General features: G+C 41.5%; 1 protein-coding gene and 1 long non-coding RNA gene across 7 annotated transcripts in view; one reads left to right on the top strand and one right to left on the bottom strand.

Moving 5' to 3' along the window:
• LOC130170491 (uncharacterized) overlaps positions 1–18829 on the top strand; it is an 86942-nt gene that overhangs the window by 10328 nt on the left and 57785 nt on the right. The gene's annotated exons all lie outside the window — the stretch shown is intronic.
• Positions 213–18829, bottom strand: part of pde4ba (phosphodiesterase 4B, cAMP-specific a) — a 176379-nt gene continuing 157762 nt past the window's right edge. For 3 of the 5 annotated variants that reach the window (XM_056377788.1, XM_056377790.1, XM_056377791.1), the window contains 8 exons: positions 10325–10418; positions 6639–6922; positions 6312–6476; positions 5415–5514; positions 5120–5274; positions 4890–5012; positions 4173–4355; positions 213–4053 (listed from right to left, as the gene is read on the bottom strand). In XM_056377788.1, coding sequence (XP_056233763.1) covers positions 3616–4053; positions 4173–4355; positions 4890–5012; positions 5120–5274; positions 5415–5514; positions 6312–6476; positions 6639–6922; positions 10325–10418 — 1542 coding nt within the window. In that variant the 3' untranslated portion in view covers positions 213–3615. Of the gene's footprint in view, positions 4054–4172; positions 4356–4889; positions 5013–5119; positions 5275–5414; positions 5515–6311; positions 6477–6638; positions 6923–10324; positions 10419–11263; positions 12919–16742; positions 16970–18829 lie in introns of those variants that run through there. The other 2 variants (XM_056377792.1, XM_056377793.1) reach the window with 2 other exon arrangements.

The following is an 18829-nucleotide window of genomic DNA, read 5'->3' as shown; positions in this document are numbered from 1 at the left end:
TTAGACTAATGTTGATACTGTTTTACATACTAGAGGCTCTTTTTTCAGTGCAGGACCCAGGTGCTCAGCTTTGTAATGGGACACAGCCTAATGAAACATGACAAACATGTGGGAACCCACCAGAAGCGTGACTGTGACCCAATTTGTTGTTCACACCCAAAGTAAAGAAAACTAGGCTATGAGGGAGGAAAAAACAGCAGAAACAGATGATATATATTCATGCTTTGCTTTTAATCACTTCATAGAAAAAGTATTTCAGATTTATTTTTGAACACAATATACAATATAATACCATACATTGTGTGAAACATTTAATAATCCACCTGCAATAACTGGTGGACTTGAACATATTGACAATTTAAAAAAAAAAAACCCATCTCTCATGCAGATAGTGCTAAATCTGGCTAACCATTTGGACACAACTAGGACCAAAAAAAGCTTGAACATAGATAAACAATGTTAATACTGACAAATTTGAATTTCAAAACTGCTAACAAGTTTGGTCAGAAAGAGTTCACACATTAGCACAACCAGTTACATAAGATCATGTTTTGTTGTTAATTCAGAAAGATTCACGTCAGTGCCGGGCGCATTGTAGCATGCTACCAATACTGTCCCCGTCTTATCTACTTTTACATGAAGTGCGTTAAGTGTAAAAGGAGACAATCGCTTTGTGTTTGTCAGTCGAACCTGTATCTGGCCTCGTATATCAGCAATCTGCATTCAAATGCTGGATGGAGAAGCTTAGGTTGTGACAAGCCGCTCAGAGAAAATAAGCTATTTGTATACTTTGATACCAAGCACTGACTAAGCTTCTGTGTTCCTTAGCTAGCTTGTATGTATCCTATATCCAAGCCTATGCAGTTTAACATGTCCTCTATGTCACCTCTGGGTTACCAAATTGCTGAAGTCAGATGAAAACCTTGTACCTTCAAAAACTCAATTGGTCCAAAATTGAGTTATGATGAAAATGATCTAAGAATTATCTAAGAAACAAAATGAGGATATCCAAATTCTGGCTATTTGTATGAAATGTCACTGAGCTAAAATTTAACTGAGAAAAACTTTAATATTCAGAAATATGAAAGAATACCACAATAGGAATTCAATTTCAAAATGATGCCAAAGTGAGAACATTTTTGGTTTAATATTCATGCATAATAAGATTAATCTATCTCTCGTCTGTGACATCACATTAAAAGACGATTTTAACTTTAATGTAAAAATAAAAAGACTGTCTGAGTTACAAGGTTCCCATGTGACAACAACAACATGTCTCTTTAGCTGCTGCTCTGCTGGGCACTCAAAACATTGTGCGAATATATACTTAGATATATTTATATATATTTATATATATAAAAACAATATATAATACATATATAAAAAGACTCTAATCCAGAGTCTTCTACACATTAGACACCACCACTTCCAGGTAATGCAAGTGCATATAAATTAAAATAGATTTTACATTGAAACAGTATTTCTTATTTACAAGCTTAAAGTATAGAATAAATACACACTGTTATAAACAGCAAAAAGGACCAACTTGAGCTCCTAGCGACAAACAGTAGCGACAAAGGTGTGGAGTGATAAGGGTAAGGCCTGATGACAAAGTCAGCACATCCAAACACACAGAGAAACACACGCATATGAAACCTTCCATACATACAAACTGCACACAAACGATTGCCACTTAAGCATGCTGGAGTGAAATTAGATGAAGTACCTTTTGAGTATATCAGTAAACCAATATGAAACTGGAGAGACGTGATTATAGATGCAACTAGGACATCCAGTAGAGTCAGTCGTGGAAGCCACAGGAGTAGAAATGTGGGGTCTGCAAACCATTTTCGACCTATCTTCCCCAATGCATTAGTGGAGAAAACAAAAAGAGGCATATTTTGGTTTGTTTTAAAACTAGAGCACCTAATGATTTCTCTTTTTTCCAAAGGGTACAGTCTGCCATGCTGATTCCAGCAATTCCATCTGTGCCAAATTCTAATAACCCGACTGTCCTGGAAACCTGATACAGTGGAGGGGGAGGGGAAAATTTCAATTGACGTCAATGAGCAGAAGCAGCACTTGAGGGATTTTTATCACAAGGAAGAAATAGCCGGCCTGATTGTTTTGAGGTCGTGTCCGTGAAGCCTAGAGGGGTTTGTAAACCATGTGAATAGTGGCGTTGATGAGGGTCTGAGAGTGCCTTTCAGACAGGCAGCTATAAGAGCACCTTTAATCATCTGGTCTGGGCCTGATTGCAGAGGGGCAGGGGGGCGTTACATCAGACGGGTCTGGGGTCAGGCCCTGTTCCAACTAACAGGATTATTAAGACTGCAGCATACCTGTGGGCTGAAAATAGATTCACTGCTGTTGTGCATTTTGTCCTTGGCGGACTTCATTTCTGATTTAATAGTACATCTAAGGAGCTCATTGTCATGAGGTGTTTGTTCTTAGTCTTGCTTGTATTTCTGCTCACTTTATCTGGTGGTAGGTTTGAACTGGGCTAACCTCAATTTCACACCAATACGACAACTGCAAAAATGAAAAGATAAAGTCGTGTACATAAAATGTCACAATAATTTTACACAGAAAATCTAGCAGGAATATACCTGACCAGTTGCAAAGGAAGGATTCTATATCCTCACTGAGTATTTTTGCCTTAAAAGCTTGAAAGTCAAGTTTTGGTGTGAAAAGGTAGGAGGCCCCAATGGTCTGCAGACTGTTACAAAGAATAAGAGGAAAGGAAAGATGTATGTTTGTAAATATAGTTTCAGTGTGAGTGTGACATTCATTGACTGACATCTAATATAGAAAGCAACAAACTAACTGTAACATGAACCATGAGTGAACAAAGGTGTTTGAATTCCATGTGTAAAGAAAAACGTTGTGCTCAGATTGAAAAACAAATATGATAAAATGTGCGTAAAATGTTCATGTTTCCCTATTTAGATGAGTTTGCCCAAAAGTTGTTTGTCGACATTTGTTTGGATTTCTCTATTGCCCAATACATGGAAGACTGTTCTCTTTAACATACAAAAAAGATTTTGCTCTTTCAGATAAGAAAAAAAAGACATTTCACAGACATACTAGAGTGTTCAATAAATAAAAAACTATTATAAAGACAATAGTAAAAAAGGCACACAAAAGTCCTTTGACAAATGGTACAGGAAAAAAGTAAACACTTTCTCTTGCTATACAAATGTTTCTCCATCAGTAGATCTTACTCTATGCTACTTCTAGATCATATCATATCTGTAAAAAAGTCTTAAGGTACAAAATTTCTCTCAGTAGTGTCAGTGTCCTTTTAATGCCAGTCCAGAAAAGAAAAGTAACCATTTCCCAAACTGGCCGAAATCCTTCAAGTTCCACCCCCCAGTCTCGTCTCTCCACCAAGACTAAAATGTTCGCAGTAATTATTTCCTGAGAACTCTGAAGCCGCTTCACTGAAACTGTCCGTCCGTGTCTGGCTTCAAACACCCAAGTGCAAGACGCCCCTGTGCAGGCCAAAACTAAGCCTTTGCTTCTGTGGGCTTGTTAAAAAGCACAGCTGCAAGAGGATTTCCCCTCTTTTTCCAAAAACTTTCAAATCACCATGTGAGCCTGATGATGCAAGCCCTATGTATCTGTGGGTGACGCCTCGTGTGTCACGATTTCTATTGCTGTCGTGGGCTCCATCATACCGCCCTCCTCGTTCTCCGGACCGTCCAAATAGTCCAGGGGAGGAGATCGAGAATCTCCTAGACTATCCTCCTCCTCTTCTTCTAATTCTTCTTCTTCCTCCTCCCCTTCGCCATCTTTCTCTATTCCATCTAAGTCCTCCTCTTCCAAGGTCAGCTCAAACTGAAATTTCTCCCCACCTCCCTGCCCGCCAGTGCTGCCGCTATGTCCGTGCGTGCCCTGGTCATAAAAGGGAGGGGAGGGACTCTGGGGTATCATGCTCTGGTACCAGTTCCTGTTGTCCTCCAGCGTGTCCAGAATGTCCTGGGCATCTGGGTGAACCAGATCAGCCCAAGTCTCCCAAAGAGGGTGCACAATGTAGTCGATGAAACCCACCTGAAGGAGACAAATGAGAGTTACAAGTGAGTTTCTTTGAAGTTTTGATGCACTTATACGAATGTGCACATCCATCGCTGATTGTGCATGATTCAGTTTCTATGCGCTTTGTTGCCTACCTGGCTCTTTTCTACCGAGGCTGTATGTTTATCACACATGGGGCTGATCTCCATCCCCCTCTCCCTCTCTCTGTCTCCCTGGTGGAAGAACTCCTCCATTATCCGATCAGTCCACTGACGATACAGCTCCAGGGACTTAGTGGGGTTACTCAGGTCAGCACAATGCACCATGTTACGAAGCACCTATTAAAAATACAGAATTTAAATTTAGTAAAAATATACACACTCTAAACGCCTGTACACCCCCGCTCTCCAATGTACAATCATATATCCTTAAAACACACTGCAAAGACGGGTAGATTACTTTACAACTAAGAGATTAGGAGAAATTAGATTCTTGAAGAAAAGACATTTAAAGCTAATTCTCTAATGAGTTTTGTTTATAAAAGGAGGTTGGTCTACACAACAGTCTAATAAAGAGGAAATCCTAGGAAGACCATTACAGAGACAGTGTAAAGGGAGCACTTAAAGGCAAAAAGAAGATGGATGGAGTGAGAAAAGGAGTGACAGTGGGAACAGAGGTCAGCTATGTAGGAGGCAGGTTAATGATCATTGGCTGAGTAACCTCTGTCAGCGCTGGCTATTGATTAGAGCTATTAAAAGCACGTAAAAGAAGTGGAGGGTTTCCAGTATGTTGAGTCACACATACACAATCCATATGAAATGCACTTTATTTAATCGGTAAGAAACAAATGTTTTGCAAAAACAAACATCTACCTGTATCCTGTCTGTGTAATTATCCAGCAGCAGCACTCCAGAGCTCGTCACCTTCTTCGTCTCCACCATAGTCTTCAGATCGGCCAGCAGACTCATGTGTTTGGACATGTCAGTGGCCAAAACCTGGAGGGGAAACAAAAAAACACTGTCAGCATCGAAGTTTCAGACCGATTGTGATTTGAATCAAAATGGTGGTAGAAGAGAATAGAATATGAATCGTGATATATTACCATGTCAATGACCATCTTGCGTAGGGACTGTCTCTGCTTCTTGGTGAGGTTCTGGAAGATATCACAGTTGTCTTCCTGTAGTAGCTTGAATCCCACAGCCAAGTGATGGTTCTCCAGCACAGACTCATCGTTGTACATCAATGCCAGTTCAGAATCTGGACAGAGGTAAAAAAAAGATTTTAGTCTTTGTCGAGAATACTGATATATGGTTATTGAAAGCATCAATTTATAGGTTTTTTGAAGAAAGCAACAAATTAGCTATCTTGATTTCATGTACAGTAATATTTTCACTTACTGGTGTTGATTAGGAATTGGTTTGATACTCCAGGATGATCAACATCATGGATAGCTGCAGCAAAGATGGCTGCTAGGATCTCAAGGTCAGTGAAGACGGCCTATGAAAGAAAGAACGAACATGAAACTACTTCTGGAGGTTAAAAAAAATAGCAGCACAAAAACAGAACAGTTAATCCAATCCTCTAACTATTGAGCATCGTGTAAGGGGGAGATAACAGACCCACGGTCATACATGAAAACCTTGCAATTAAATTATCTGATTTTCAACCTTAATGTGATAGGAAATGCAAATTTTTCAGTCACGTTCTGCTTTACGGAAAGCCATCGCAAGCCTGGGTCACACGAGGCCAGAGAAATTTTCCTCAACCAAATATGAAGCAAGCTGTGTGCCTTTCTGTGAAAATCCACTATGAGACAGCATAATACTATGTCTGCTGGCTGCGATAGATGAAAGACGGAGAACGGAGAGGAATAAATCATGATCTAAAGGCTGATGCATTCAGGCTGATTCTTCTCTGACTGTATCTCACCAGCTACTCCAACTTCAGGAGAGCTCTGAGAAAATGCAAGCAGGAAAAACCTAACAAATAAGACGTTTCGACGAGTGGTGAAGTAAAGTTCTCCGAGTAAACTGGAGGGGAAAAGATGATTCAATGGAAGGATGCTGAGCTCTTCAAAGCTAGTGTGGCACTCCAGGAAAGAGGCACATGGGGTGATGTAAGAGTTCTCTCTACTTTAGTTTTCCCTTATTTCTGTGGATGCAGATTGGTCAGAGCTGGGGGAATTTTTCAACCTCCAGAGTTGAAAGATGAATGAGGATGAGATAATATAAGCAGAATCTGATGTGAGGTACTAAAAACTGAGAACTAAAATGACACTTGATATTATAACTTACATCCAGGGCTGGAGTTGAGAGGAGGATGTGTGTGGATTGGGCTACGTCAGCAGCATGTAGGCTGTTATGGTAGGCCACATCTGAATGGTAGTGGTCTTCCAATGTCATCATGTAGGCCACGAACGTATCCACTGGAATCTTAAATGTCTTTAACAGGTCTCGCTCCTAGAAAAACATCAAAATATAGTCAGGACTAAGTATGGATAATTTTAGTGGTACAAATCTGAACCAAAAAAAAATAAAGTAAAAGGCAACAATGATGTAAGTGAAGACACAACAGAATGCAGAATTTTAGGATTATACTGATAAAAGTATTACAGTCCATACCTGGAAGATAGCGTACATAATGCAGGTAAGAGGTCGGTTGTTGGAATACTCTGAAACAGTGAAGATGTTCAGGCCCCACTTGTTCAGATCATCCAGCTCCTTGGACAGCAGCTCCTCCTTATCAGTCTTGACGCCGAAGCGAGAGATGCTGCTGCTGGAGAGCGAGGGCCCGTGGGAGACCTTCTTGACCCCGCTGATCTGTGTCATCAGCTGATGCTTCTGCTGCTTCTTCTTCTCTCGTGTCTTGGATGTCGGCGACGGGATCTCCACCTCATTCTGTTTGTCTGCAGGTCGGGGAATATAGACATTTTTAGTAAAGTGTGGACATTGTAAGGATGATGTGGTTAAAATTCCCATCTACCCTCATACAGCATGAGTCTTTGTTGTAATATGCTTCTGAATTAGGGCCTGAGGACCCAGGTGTACTATAAAAACACCTGCAGCAGTTTAGTTCCTGAAGGATTTATTGATTCATTCATTCAGTCATTATTTGTCCCTCCATTCATTTGTTCATTCACGCTCCCTTCCCGCCACCTGTAGTCTCTGTCTGAACTCCCACTGTTCATTCGTCTCAGTCCCCCCCCCATCTCTCAGCAGGTGGCTAACATCTCATCTCCTGTTCTTTTCACTCTCATAGGTCAGCCCATTGACAGACTGAGAGCTGGGGCTTCTAGACAGTCCCATAAAGTCAGTCATTCAATAAGTTGACACATCTTTTGCAGCGTTATCAAATCACTTAGTACAGAGTGGGATTTTAAGTCTATTCAACCTTATCTGGTCTGGCTACAAATAAAGTGAATGACCAGTCCAAAAATAAAAATGAAAACATGCAAGGCTTTCATTTAAAATTCTTTTGATAAATAATTACACCATATACACAGTATTCACATTTTATCCAGAGGAAAAAAAAAAAAAAATGCAAAAATTTCTTGTAATAACCAACCAGGCCCTTGTGTTTATTGCAATGACAGAAGAAGTGAATGAATCCTGCAGGGGCTGGCTATCGGCATGTATGTGAGCTGTGCACACATCTATCAAGCCTGGACACAGCTCATCGCTGGCCTATCAGCCTTTCCCTGTGGAGGGTTATTCAATTACCAGCTGTAATTCAAATAATCACTTTCACTCTCATGCTCTCCCTCTCTCTCTCCCTTGCACTGTTTTCTCTGCCTGTCTCTCTATCTCTCGCTCTCTCTTCAGTCCTCCAGTGGTAATTGAGAATGGGCAATTAAGCGCTCTCAGACATGTGCTGCGTGGGAAACAAGGGGAAGAGCAATATATTGCCCTCTAATTTATTACAAGCCATCATTATCACCATTGCTGTGTGGTGTTTGTGTGTGTGTGGCCTGTGTGTGTGTGTGTGTGTGTGTGTGTGTGCGCGTGCAGACAAGTTCGCACTGTCATTCTTATCATTCATTTCTACATAAGTAAGTGCCAGTGTACAGTAAACGCTGTGCGCTCTGTTGTGCAGTTGACTTGATAAAACTGATAACCTGCTCTGGAGGTTTGTAGCACAGTTCTCATGATCCTGGTGTCGGTATGCCATCAGATTAAGACTCTCTGTTGCAATTTGGCTTCCATTGTTGTCTCTTATAGTCCGGCTTTTCACTCTGTTTGCTCTCATCTCAATCTTTTCTCAAGCAAAAAAAAAAAAAAAAAAATTTAAATACGTATATGTATCTCTCTCGCTCTTTATATCTGTTTCATGCTCTGTTCTGTCTCTCCTTTTCTTGCTTCCTCTTTCCCTCTCCTCTCTCACCTCCCATGTTTATTTTTCGATTTCATCCGACTCCTTTTCTTCCTCCTCCATATGCTCTAGTGTGTGAGACACAGATGCAGTGGGGAGGGTGGAGAGGGGTGGGCGTTTTTTTGGGGACTTTTTCCCTCCCAGTATATTCCCTAAGCTAGGTGTGTTCTGCTGTTGCTGATCAAAGGGAATTATGACAGAATTATGCTGCGAGGACAGCTGTGGCAGGGGAAAGGCACACGTGACTGGCCAGCATGCTGTCGGCCAACAATCCATAATGGAAAGCCCAAAATCCTGGTTTGAAATTACCCTAGATGAGAAACCCAGGCATCTTTATTTATCTGGGGAATTATCCAGGTTCCATGAGCGCTGTTTTACCAGTCAACAATCTGCCTCAGCATTAGCTGGGGATTTGTGGTGAATCTAAGAATGCTCTCTACGGATCCAGACATATGGCAGGAAAATGTAATTTCTTTGATCCTGAATGGATGCTTTTATAAAATAATATGAAGCAGAAATAAGTGCATTACTGATGTGATACTAATCTTTATGGATGGAGGGATTAAACAGTGCTGCTGGTCAGCTGAGGCCAAACCAGGCCAACTGTGCTGCTTCAGCCATTTTTCTTTCGTTCCTCATTAATGTTAACCTGTTCTTTCTTCTTTGTCTGTCTGTCTGTCTTTCTCTCTCTCTCTCTCTACCAGCAGCAGGGTAATCCTGATTTCTTTATCGAAGTGATAGTCATCTCTGTCTGGATTCTCAGGGCAGCAAGAGAGGGAGGGAGAGGTGGAGGTACAACAAGGTGTCCCTGCTGACAAAGATGCATTAAGACAGGAATGAGTCACCCAATCTGCTGAGCTCATCTCACTGCCAGCAAAGGGGGTTCCTCTGTACCTCTATTTTCTCCCTCACTGCAGTCAGTTCCCTCCTTCCCTCGTTTGCTTCCTCTCTGTCTCTCCTCACCCCTCCTCTCACTCTATATGATCCGGAGGTAAGGGATCCGCCAACAACACTACATCGGATCAGGATGCCAATCGAGCGGAAGCGCAGTGTCTATAAATATTATTATATATATTATTATATACCCTATTATTCTAACTACCCCTACATGTATTCTGTCTGGCATCTTATTATTCTTCCAGTTTGTCAATCTATATTATCTTCAACTCATTTACTTGCCTTTTCCCAAGCTTTGTAAATCTTTCCTGTAGCTGCCCTCATGCTTCTGTGGAAATCTCACATTTATCAAAAGCCAACTTTTACATAAAAAATCTGGAAAATTGATTGTCCTATGAGTGGTAGTTAGGTTATTTTTTTTCCTACAATGACTTAACAGAGTAGTTTGGCTCCAGAATCATGAAATGTTTTCTACATGTGGGCGACGAAAACAGCAGAGGCCACTTTCTAAAGTCGACATAGATGGATATTTAGCAATCAATCTATTCTCAGATCTCAAATATACAACCCATACTGACAGCATCCAGTTCCACTTACCCCGGTTCTGGCTAACAAACTCACTTGTCAGTCAAATGGTACTTTTCGTGGTAGCCAGCCACTTTAATGCCTTTTTATTTCTCTAAATACTTTGAGAAATTTTTTTTTTACTTCAGTTTTAATGGCCATTTTGAGCCCAATGCCATAAACATCTAGACAAAGCTTAATGGCGCAGTGTTTTATGGTACGCCCCCTCAGAAAAGCCTGCCAGAGCAACTTGCACAGCTTAACATCATACATAAGACTGAACCTGCAGAAAAACATTGCGGCAAAGCAGAGAAGTGGGTATTTGTGTGAGCCACTCAATATTTGTGGATGTTTGTATTTTTCTATGTATTGTGAACATACAGGTCATGATTATTCTCTGTAGTGACTGAAGGTGGATTATAAATTGGTGAATTTGTTAGTGTGATTTTGAGTGCATGTACACAAGATCTTCATTTACCTAGGAAGGTGTTGGAGATGAATTCGGAAACCTGATTCCCAGACCGACTCATCTCAGATAGGTGCGTCAACTCCCGATTCAACATTCTCTTGAACTGCAAGAGAGAAGGAGAGAGAGGAAAAAGGAGGAGGGAGAGAGAGAAACATACGTCGTCAGTTTCCACTGAGGGAAAACCTGAGATAAATTATGGTATAGGATTCCATGGAAAATCCAAGAGTTCCCAGTTTTCCTCCACCAGCTCAAGAATATTATTTAATTACAGCGTACAATCAGTGGGGGGACACATCTTATTTTCCCCTCCATTTTCCCTCAAATTAATTAGAGTGCAGATCATTATGTGTGTTACCAGTTGGGAGGCCATTACCTTTTAATACCCCTCAATTCACCCCCTGCAACCAATTTACAGTTTTATTACACTGAATCACATTTTTGGGTCCTATTTAGCTGATTTACTTGCGTCAGTGTGCAAGAATCTCAATGATGTCAAGAGGAAAATCTGCACACAGCTCCCTACATTCCCCTTCCGTCCCACATTTTGGTGATTTTCATGAGGGTTCATGTTTTATATTATTAGCAAATAAGGGATACATGCATTTGACAGTACACAGGCACTGCAGTAGCAGCTGTTTATGACAGACTGATGCATGCGCGTGCACACACATACACATTAACACACACAAACAGACACACAGCTCTGCAGAGGGCTCAAGATGGAGCCTGAGCCACAGAACACCATTCTGTCAGACCCCCCTGATGGAAATATCTGTTGGTGCAATTAGGTTAACAAAGTATCCCAAAAAGCTGCACAAAAACAACTGATGTTATCAAAATGCTAAATTTCTTTAGATATATTCTCTAATACAACAACAACACAGCTCCGAGACGTACAATGAAATGAGTGCGGTATCCCAACAAGCTACGTAGATAAGCACCACACACCTTAATGTAACCCCAAGACACCGACAGCAAGTAATTGGCTTCAGGCATTTTGGACCCCGTTTTTTCGTTCCTACACAAAGCCAGAACTGTAATCCAATAGCAAAAATAGAGGCAGATGAACAGGATTCTTTCAACGCCAAAAAGGACAAAAATCCCCTCTTCTCTCCTCTTGTGTTTCTCTTCTCAGCAGCTAAGAGAGCAGCTCGATGATGGCTCACTCTCCCTCTCAGCAGCAGTAAAGGGCCAGCTCTGAGTCTCCATGACTGGGGATGGAGGGATAGATATATGTAGGGAAAAGTGTAGGCGCTGTTGCCAGGCTAGGCGAGGAGGAGATCCAGTTGGCTCGGTGGATCGGCAGGAGCAGCAGCAGCTGGAGCCGTGAGCTGGGGACTCTCAGTGCACTGATGAATAATGGAGAAGAAGCAAGGAAGGGAGGAGGGGAAAAAAACAGCGATGGAGACAGGAGGAGGAGAAGGAGGAGGGAGTGAGGCAGCGATGTTCATCTGACTGGAGGGGGGGTTCCTCCACTGGATTTGTCTTGCTTCACTGCTCTCACCGCTGTAACGCTCACTCCCCCTCCTACCCTGCTTCTCTCTCTCACTCTCTCACCATGTTCCTCCCTTTTTCATTCCCTCCCTCTTTTTCCCCTGCTGTAGTCTGCCAGCCCCAGCAACACTATTCAGAACACATGATTTGACAGAAAGTGGGGAGAAGGGGGGAGCCCTAATTACAGCTTGGCATTGGTGTATATATGAACTTCTAAAGGGGTGTTTGAATGATTGATGTTTAATATCCAGACATGGATTCCAGATGTAACTTTTCCTCTTTTCTCTAGCTGTGCAAGTGCTGCAGATAAATCCCATCCTCTTCAATTTCCAGCCCCAGTAATTCCCTCTTAAAGCTATTTTTTATGAAGTCAGCCATTGTGAAGGAATGTCATTGAGACATACAGCAATTCCTCCCCTCTACAGTAAAACAATGAGGGTTGGGAAAGAGGATGGGGCACGTATTGAGGAATGTGAATGCACAGTGACAGTATCTTTATCGCCATTATCTCTATTATCATCCACTCTTCTCCCTCTCCCTCTTTTGAGTCTTCTGTTGTTTCCTGACATCCCCGAGCGCAGCGGCCATTGTGGAGAACTCATGAGCCTGTTCATTATCTGTATCCCATAATAATATTAGATGCTGTCAGGGTGTCTGTGGAAGGCTATTTTTAACAGCCGAGAGACAACCAGAGAGTGGGGAAGAAAAGAAGAGGGAGGGGGGAAGAAAAAGAAGAGATGGGAGATAATTGCATCCTTCACCAATTTAGGTGACATCAGCCCACGGTTTATCTCTCTGCCTGTGAGTGAGTGTGTACGCCAATTACCAGAACACCCCAATGCCATGGCAACAGCATCAGTTGGCCAGTGTAAGGCTGTTTTGAGAGGAGGAGAGAAGAGAGGTTTCCCCTGTTCCTTCCCAGGCAGACATGTGATGTAGCTGCTGAGCTGTCACAAGGACACACCACACACACCGCTTTCACTCGCATCCACCAATGCGCAGACTGAAAGTCGCTCCCCCTCTCCCTCCGTCCCTCTTCACAATCTCTCCTCCCCTCCCTCCCTCCCTCCACTCCATCTCTCCTCCCCTACCTCCTCTTCTCCATCTCTCCCTCACTCTCCACCACTTACATGTCAATTTCTCTCTCGGCTGCCACTTGCCAACACAGTCATCAATCTCTCTGTCTGTCTGCCTCGCTGGCAGAATCAATGGGCTGTCCTTGGAGCAGGTGTTGATACTGCTGCAGTGTACAAGGCTAGGGCCACCTGACTGGAATATACTGTTAGATCAGTACTACTGGCCAATTTCAAGGCGAGGTTGTGGTCTGGTCAATTTTGTCACGACTCTTGTTGGTGAACCCCTAGAGCTGCTATGCTTCACCATCAGAAAATAATCATGGTTCTTGTTGCTTCAGAACCGATGCATGGGAAACCCATGGTAAACAGAAGTTGCCAGAAAACCTTTCAGCCCAATATTTGTGTTTGTACGAGTTTGGAAAGATGTGTGGGAGATCAAAGCTTCCCCGAGAGGATTCCAGATTATCCTCCCACTAAGAGAAAGAACCAGAAGAAGGGAGGCAGGACGCAAGAAAAGAGGAAAAAAAGAGAGGGGGAGAGAGGAGGCAGCTCTTTATATAATAGCTAACTGCATAATATATAAAGAAACCAGAAATAACAGCGGGGGATGTCTCTCTGCAATGTGTTGAAGAGCTATGCTTCCCCAGAGGCTGAAAGAAATGCCTCAGTGCGCATCCCCCTTACAAATGCTATTATCTGCAGTTAAGCACAGTAGATGGTCACATGCATGCTTTTACACACTCATGTTCATATGTTTCTGTATGACTCTGTTCTTGGCAGTGTGCGTTTGCTATGTTTTTATTGTTCAGCAAGGGAAGCCTCTTTACCACCTACTGATATCATGACACTGGAGGAAGATTAACTTCTTAGAGCTCTGTGGGTATCTCTTTTTCACATACCCACATACTATATATTCTTATTCTATTATTTTACCCATTCGCTTCTTGCTAAGCTCAAGTGTCTTTCCTATTCTCTTTTTTTTGTCACTTAATGTTTCTGTCCCCTTTTTCCTTTAATTTTCTCCCTAGTATTTTTTTCTGTACATCCTGCCTCTCCATTTTCATTCACCCTGTCAAAATCCCAATTCACTGCCCCGCCCCCCCCCCTTTGCAGGGGGTTGGGTTGATTCAGCAGAGAGCTGCTGTGACAGAGGCAGAGAAGGTGAATGGAGCCTGTGGCATTTCATTGTGAGTGGAGAGGGAAAAAAAGAAACATAACTCTGAGCCTCCTCCATTCAGATGTGATCCCATCAGACAGCTCACTGTGGAGGGCAGTCAGGCGGACACAGTCTTCCTCTGACACGAGACTCTGATCTTATGCACTCACAGCAACATGCTTCTATTATCTGACCAGGCGCTACACATCAGACTGAACTTAGATTCTTTTTCTACACAGATTCTTGTTGATCTGATTATAAACACGATAACAACTAGTACATTGTGTTCTCATAAATCCTTTTGATCATTTTCTTACAAAATGACACGATTTTAACTTTGTCAGTTAGATTCAGTGTTTTTCTTGCCACAGGTGGAAATGCTTCAAATTGCCTAAAATGTCAAATAAAGCCGGAATCACAAGTCCAGTTTCTTTCTTGTCTAAATTCTTTACTTTGAACAGTTGTTTTCACCTGAGGTAAAGACTGAAGTTGTGCCTTTGAGCCACTAGTGGGCACACCATGCTCAGTGTGCTGTAGAGCAGCCTGCTCTGTGTTCAGAGAGTGCTGACCCTGTAACCCTGCAGAGAAACAACTCACAACTTAACCAGGAGCTTGAACCTAATAAACCTCCTTTCTGTGCCAAACATGCAAACTCAACTCATTTAAATTTAACCCGATGAGGTGTGAAATGTTTGGCTGCAAATGTCACTATGAAGTAATTTTGTCACACCAGTATGTTATTATTTTTCAACTTAACAATTCTTAGAAGCTTCAACTAAAGTGAATCATGATTTCCAGAAAATTCAAAAAATTAAATGTCATCTTTGTCATCTTAATTATATTTTATCAGTTAATCAAATGATCTAATATTTACATTACAAAACACTGCTGACTGACTTATATGAAACTTTATCAGTAAATCTGTAGCAGTTGTGGTTTATCTCACCCCTCTCTTTAAGAAACATATGACGCAGTGTGGTCACATCGGTGTTATGGCAAAGACTCGTGGTGACATAACTCTGTAAAGATCAGGGAACCTACCTACGTATGAGCTGTGCTTATGCTCGGCAGAGGTACAGACAATTCTGAGAGCCTGACTACCTCTCACTTCCTCTGACTCATGCACTCATGTGCGTCTGCACGAGAAAGCGTGTATTCGCGTATATGTGCCTCTGAACTTAGGAACTAAGATGTATTGAAAAAGACCAGTAAGCTGTAAGTACAGGACACAAAAACTGAAGAAGATAAAAGTAAGTGAGAAATTTCTCAGCTGAGTGAATCATTCCGATCACTCCCGGCTGTTCAGAGCCTCAGTAGATTCAGATGTGGTCTGCAACACCATTTTTGGCTTGAGGAGAGCAGTTAACAGGCTGCACAGCCGTGCTGGTCTGAGCTTTGGTTACTTCGAAAGCAGAAAGCATCCCAAAGTAAAATACCACACAGGCAGTATTACACCAAGAAATTTCTTTGAAAGCCCAAGACACAGCGAACACTTGAATTACAGAAACAGCTTCTACAAAACTCAACACTCCAATGCATGGTCAAATCATAATGACAGCAGTGTTTGCATCATTATTTTAACAGAAGTCATGTATGTATGTAACTTTGGGGAAGTATTCAAAGAAAGATTTGGTTTACTCTCTCCATCCCCTGTTTGAACAAACAGACCATTGAGCAGCATCTAAACACATCACCACTACCTCTTGCTTTCACCCCAGATGACCCGAGTGTGGTCCGTCTCTAGGTATTGGTATTATGCTTAGAAACACCACTTATCACCTGCCTGGTCTTCAGGTGACTTAAATCCAGTCTTTGTGCATATTAACTCGCTCTATGTTTAGACACGACCACACTCTTCTAGAGACCAGAGAAAGACAAACAGCCTCATTTTTCCTAAGATGACTTTTGCTCACATGTTTTCAAGTAGCTTTGCAGTTCCACTAAGTACTAGTTAGTGTTGCCATTAGGTCAGTTAACAACTTTGGAGGAAATCAGTTCCAAGGAGAACAAAACAGCATGTGCAATTAATAGTCTCGACAATGCCTATAACTCTCTCTCATCACCCTGAGTGAAGAGTTTAAGTAATACCATGAGCTAAAGGTATACCCACTTATACTGTAAAGGCAACATGAAGACCAAGAGACAGATCTGCCAGCTGTCATCAGCAGAGTTTAACTTTGATGTTTGAAGAGAAGTGGTTTACAGTACAACCACAAAACTGAATTTGTGTTTTTAGCTTCAACACATGTAAACTCAGCATCATATGAAAGGAAGCACAACGGATGTGCCAATGTCTCTTCCTGCATGAACCTCTGAAAAGATATGTAGATTGTAGAAAATTACCATTAAAAACATACACTTTGATAATATACAGCCAGAGTAACTAAACATCCAATGCTGTAAAAAAGGCAAGAAAGCCTAAAGCGCACATTCAGCATCCGCTTCAGTGAAATGTACTTAAAGTCCTCTTAGACTTTAAACAACACTAAGGTTGAAAGGACAAAAAGCATCTACTGAAACTGTTTGAAAAGGCTGTAACTACAGCATGTGAAATTCACATCACATTAACCAAGCCACAAAAGTTCAGCACTCAAAGTCAACACAAGACAGATGACCCTACAGTCCATTAAGATACCAAAAAAAAAGTAAAACAGACTATAAATTCCATGTATTTAACAAGATAAATCCCAAGAAAACTCACCTTTCTCCAACCATTTAGCTTCCCTAATTTCCTCTCTTTCTTGTCAAAGCAGCAGGCTCCCATGTTTCTGTGTGTAGAGTGCAGAGCAGAGTGGGACTGCCGTCCGTTAAAGTGTCTGTCTCAGTCTGACTACAGCATGAGTAAAAGGACCAAAGCTTCAGCTCTCTGACGCTGGGAAACGCCACAGCTCTAGTGACTCACTTTGGGCTGCAAGGTCTGACTAGGCTTTACCTCACACCCTGTGTATGTGGAGCAATGATTGAGTGTGTGTGTGCGCGCGCGCACACGAGAGAGACCTCTGCTTCAAACACACTCCCTCATGGGGGTAGTCCCGCCTCTAGTCTCTTGCTCTTCTTCTTACTCCTGCAGCTGTCAGTCACAGCTTTGAGGTTTACACTGTCGATATCGCACTGATCATTCTGATGACTAGAACACTTCCTGTTTTAATGAGTGGATTTCCTTGAACTTCAGCTACAAAGATTCCTGGTACTTAAAATATATTCAAGTAAAGGTTTAATTGCCAAATGCAGAGGAGTATTCTTACTTTCAAGAGTTTTTGAGTTTGCACCAGAGTGCTGTGGTAAAATAGCATCATTGAAACAAAGTCACTCAGCTGCTTTTTAGTAAATGCAGTGTGTCTGTATTTCCCTCACGGTGCAGACGACTCTGCAGCCACAAAACTGCCCAATCCTAACACTGGTCACTGCAGGAAACATTACACATTAAAAATGTACCAACAAGCACATGGGTCCTGTATTGTAGACCCACACCTGTAGTGTTAAGCAAAGGCCCAACAGCATCTGGCTAAATCAACAAGTTTCAAATAGGGCTACAAGTAACAGCTATTTTCATTATTGATTAATCCGCTGATTATTTTCTTGAGTGGTTGAGTTATTGTTTTGTCTATAAAATGTCAACAAAAGTGAAAAATGCCAATCACAGTTTCCCAGAGACTAAGGGAATGTCTTTAAATGTCTGAGCTGCAAAGACTCGTTGATCAGTCAATTAAAATAGAATTAATCGGCAGCTATTAATCGTTTAAGTCATTTTTAGGTTTGAGAGTGAGAATTGGCTGCTTATCTTGGTCTTACATTACAGTATATTTAATGGTTTTGGGGGTTTTGGACTCTTGGTTGGTCAAAACAGGACATGTGATGATGTCACAATCAGGTCCAGGAATATGTGAAGCAAATTGTTTTCTGTTTCATAGAATAAAAGGCATAAGGATTTATAGATAAAAAAAAATAATACTTAGTTGCAAATGGTTTGTATGTATAAAGATATTAAATTCAAAGTAGATAAAAAATTTTGGAAGCTCATCATCTCATTTGAAACTTGTGATGAAACAAGTAAACTAATCGTTTCAACTCTACTAATAGTTAATCGTTTACATAAATGTTTAACCTGTTGACTTTTTTTTTTTCAATTAATCAATTAATAATCTAGCCTATAAAATGAAAATAGTAGAAACAAAAAAATCTTCTATAGTTCCCCCTGATGTCTTGAGCTTTGCTTGTTTATGCCTATCGAACAACCCCAAACTCAAAGAATATTCATTATTTGAAGATATGAAGCAGAAAAAAGCAGGAAGTCTTGATATTTGTAAAACTGGTAAATGACTTCAACAATTATCAAAATGTTTGTGAATTGACTAATTGTTCACTCAACTTATCCTTTGAGCACAAGTTTCAAATGACAGAAGATCTACGGTTTTGACACAGAAGAATATTCCAACTCATAACAGGCCTTGACTCGTCTACGTCAGCTCTACAAAACAGAGAGGACAGTCACGCAGTGTAAGTCCTCAGCAGCGACAGCCCCCTGAGCTTCACCTTGGAGGTACGGCAGCAGCTTCTCGCATTTCACCTCCCTCATACTCATGTTTCATACTGTAACACAGCTTGAATAACAGTTTATCCATCCTAAACACAACAGGTAGTCAGCGGCCTTATTAGCCGATTGGCATGTTTTTGTTAATAAAACCAGGTCGAGGGTAATGGCTCGCATGACAAAGGTGCAGCAGTTGTGTAATGATTTAGTTTAGGGTAAAAACAATGCGAGGAGTAAAACAGCTTAGATGGCAAAGG

The sequence above is a fragment of the Seriola aureovittata genome, chromosome 6 (assembly GCF_021018895.1).
Source record: "Seriola aureovittata isolate HTS-2021-v1 ecotype China chromosome 6, ASM2101889v1, whole genome shotgun sequence".
Classification (NCBI taxonomy): Eukaryota; Metazoa; Chordata; class Actinopteri; order Carangiformes; family Carangidae; genus Seriola; species Seriola aureovittata.
Note: the sequence above shows the minus strand (reverse complement) of the source record. Positions and strands in the feature narration are given on the sequence as shown.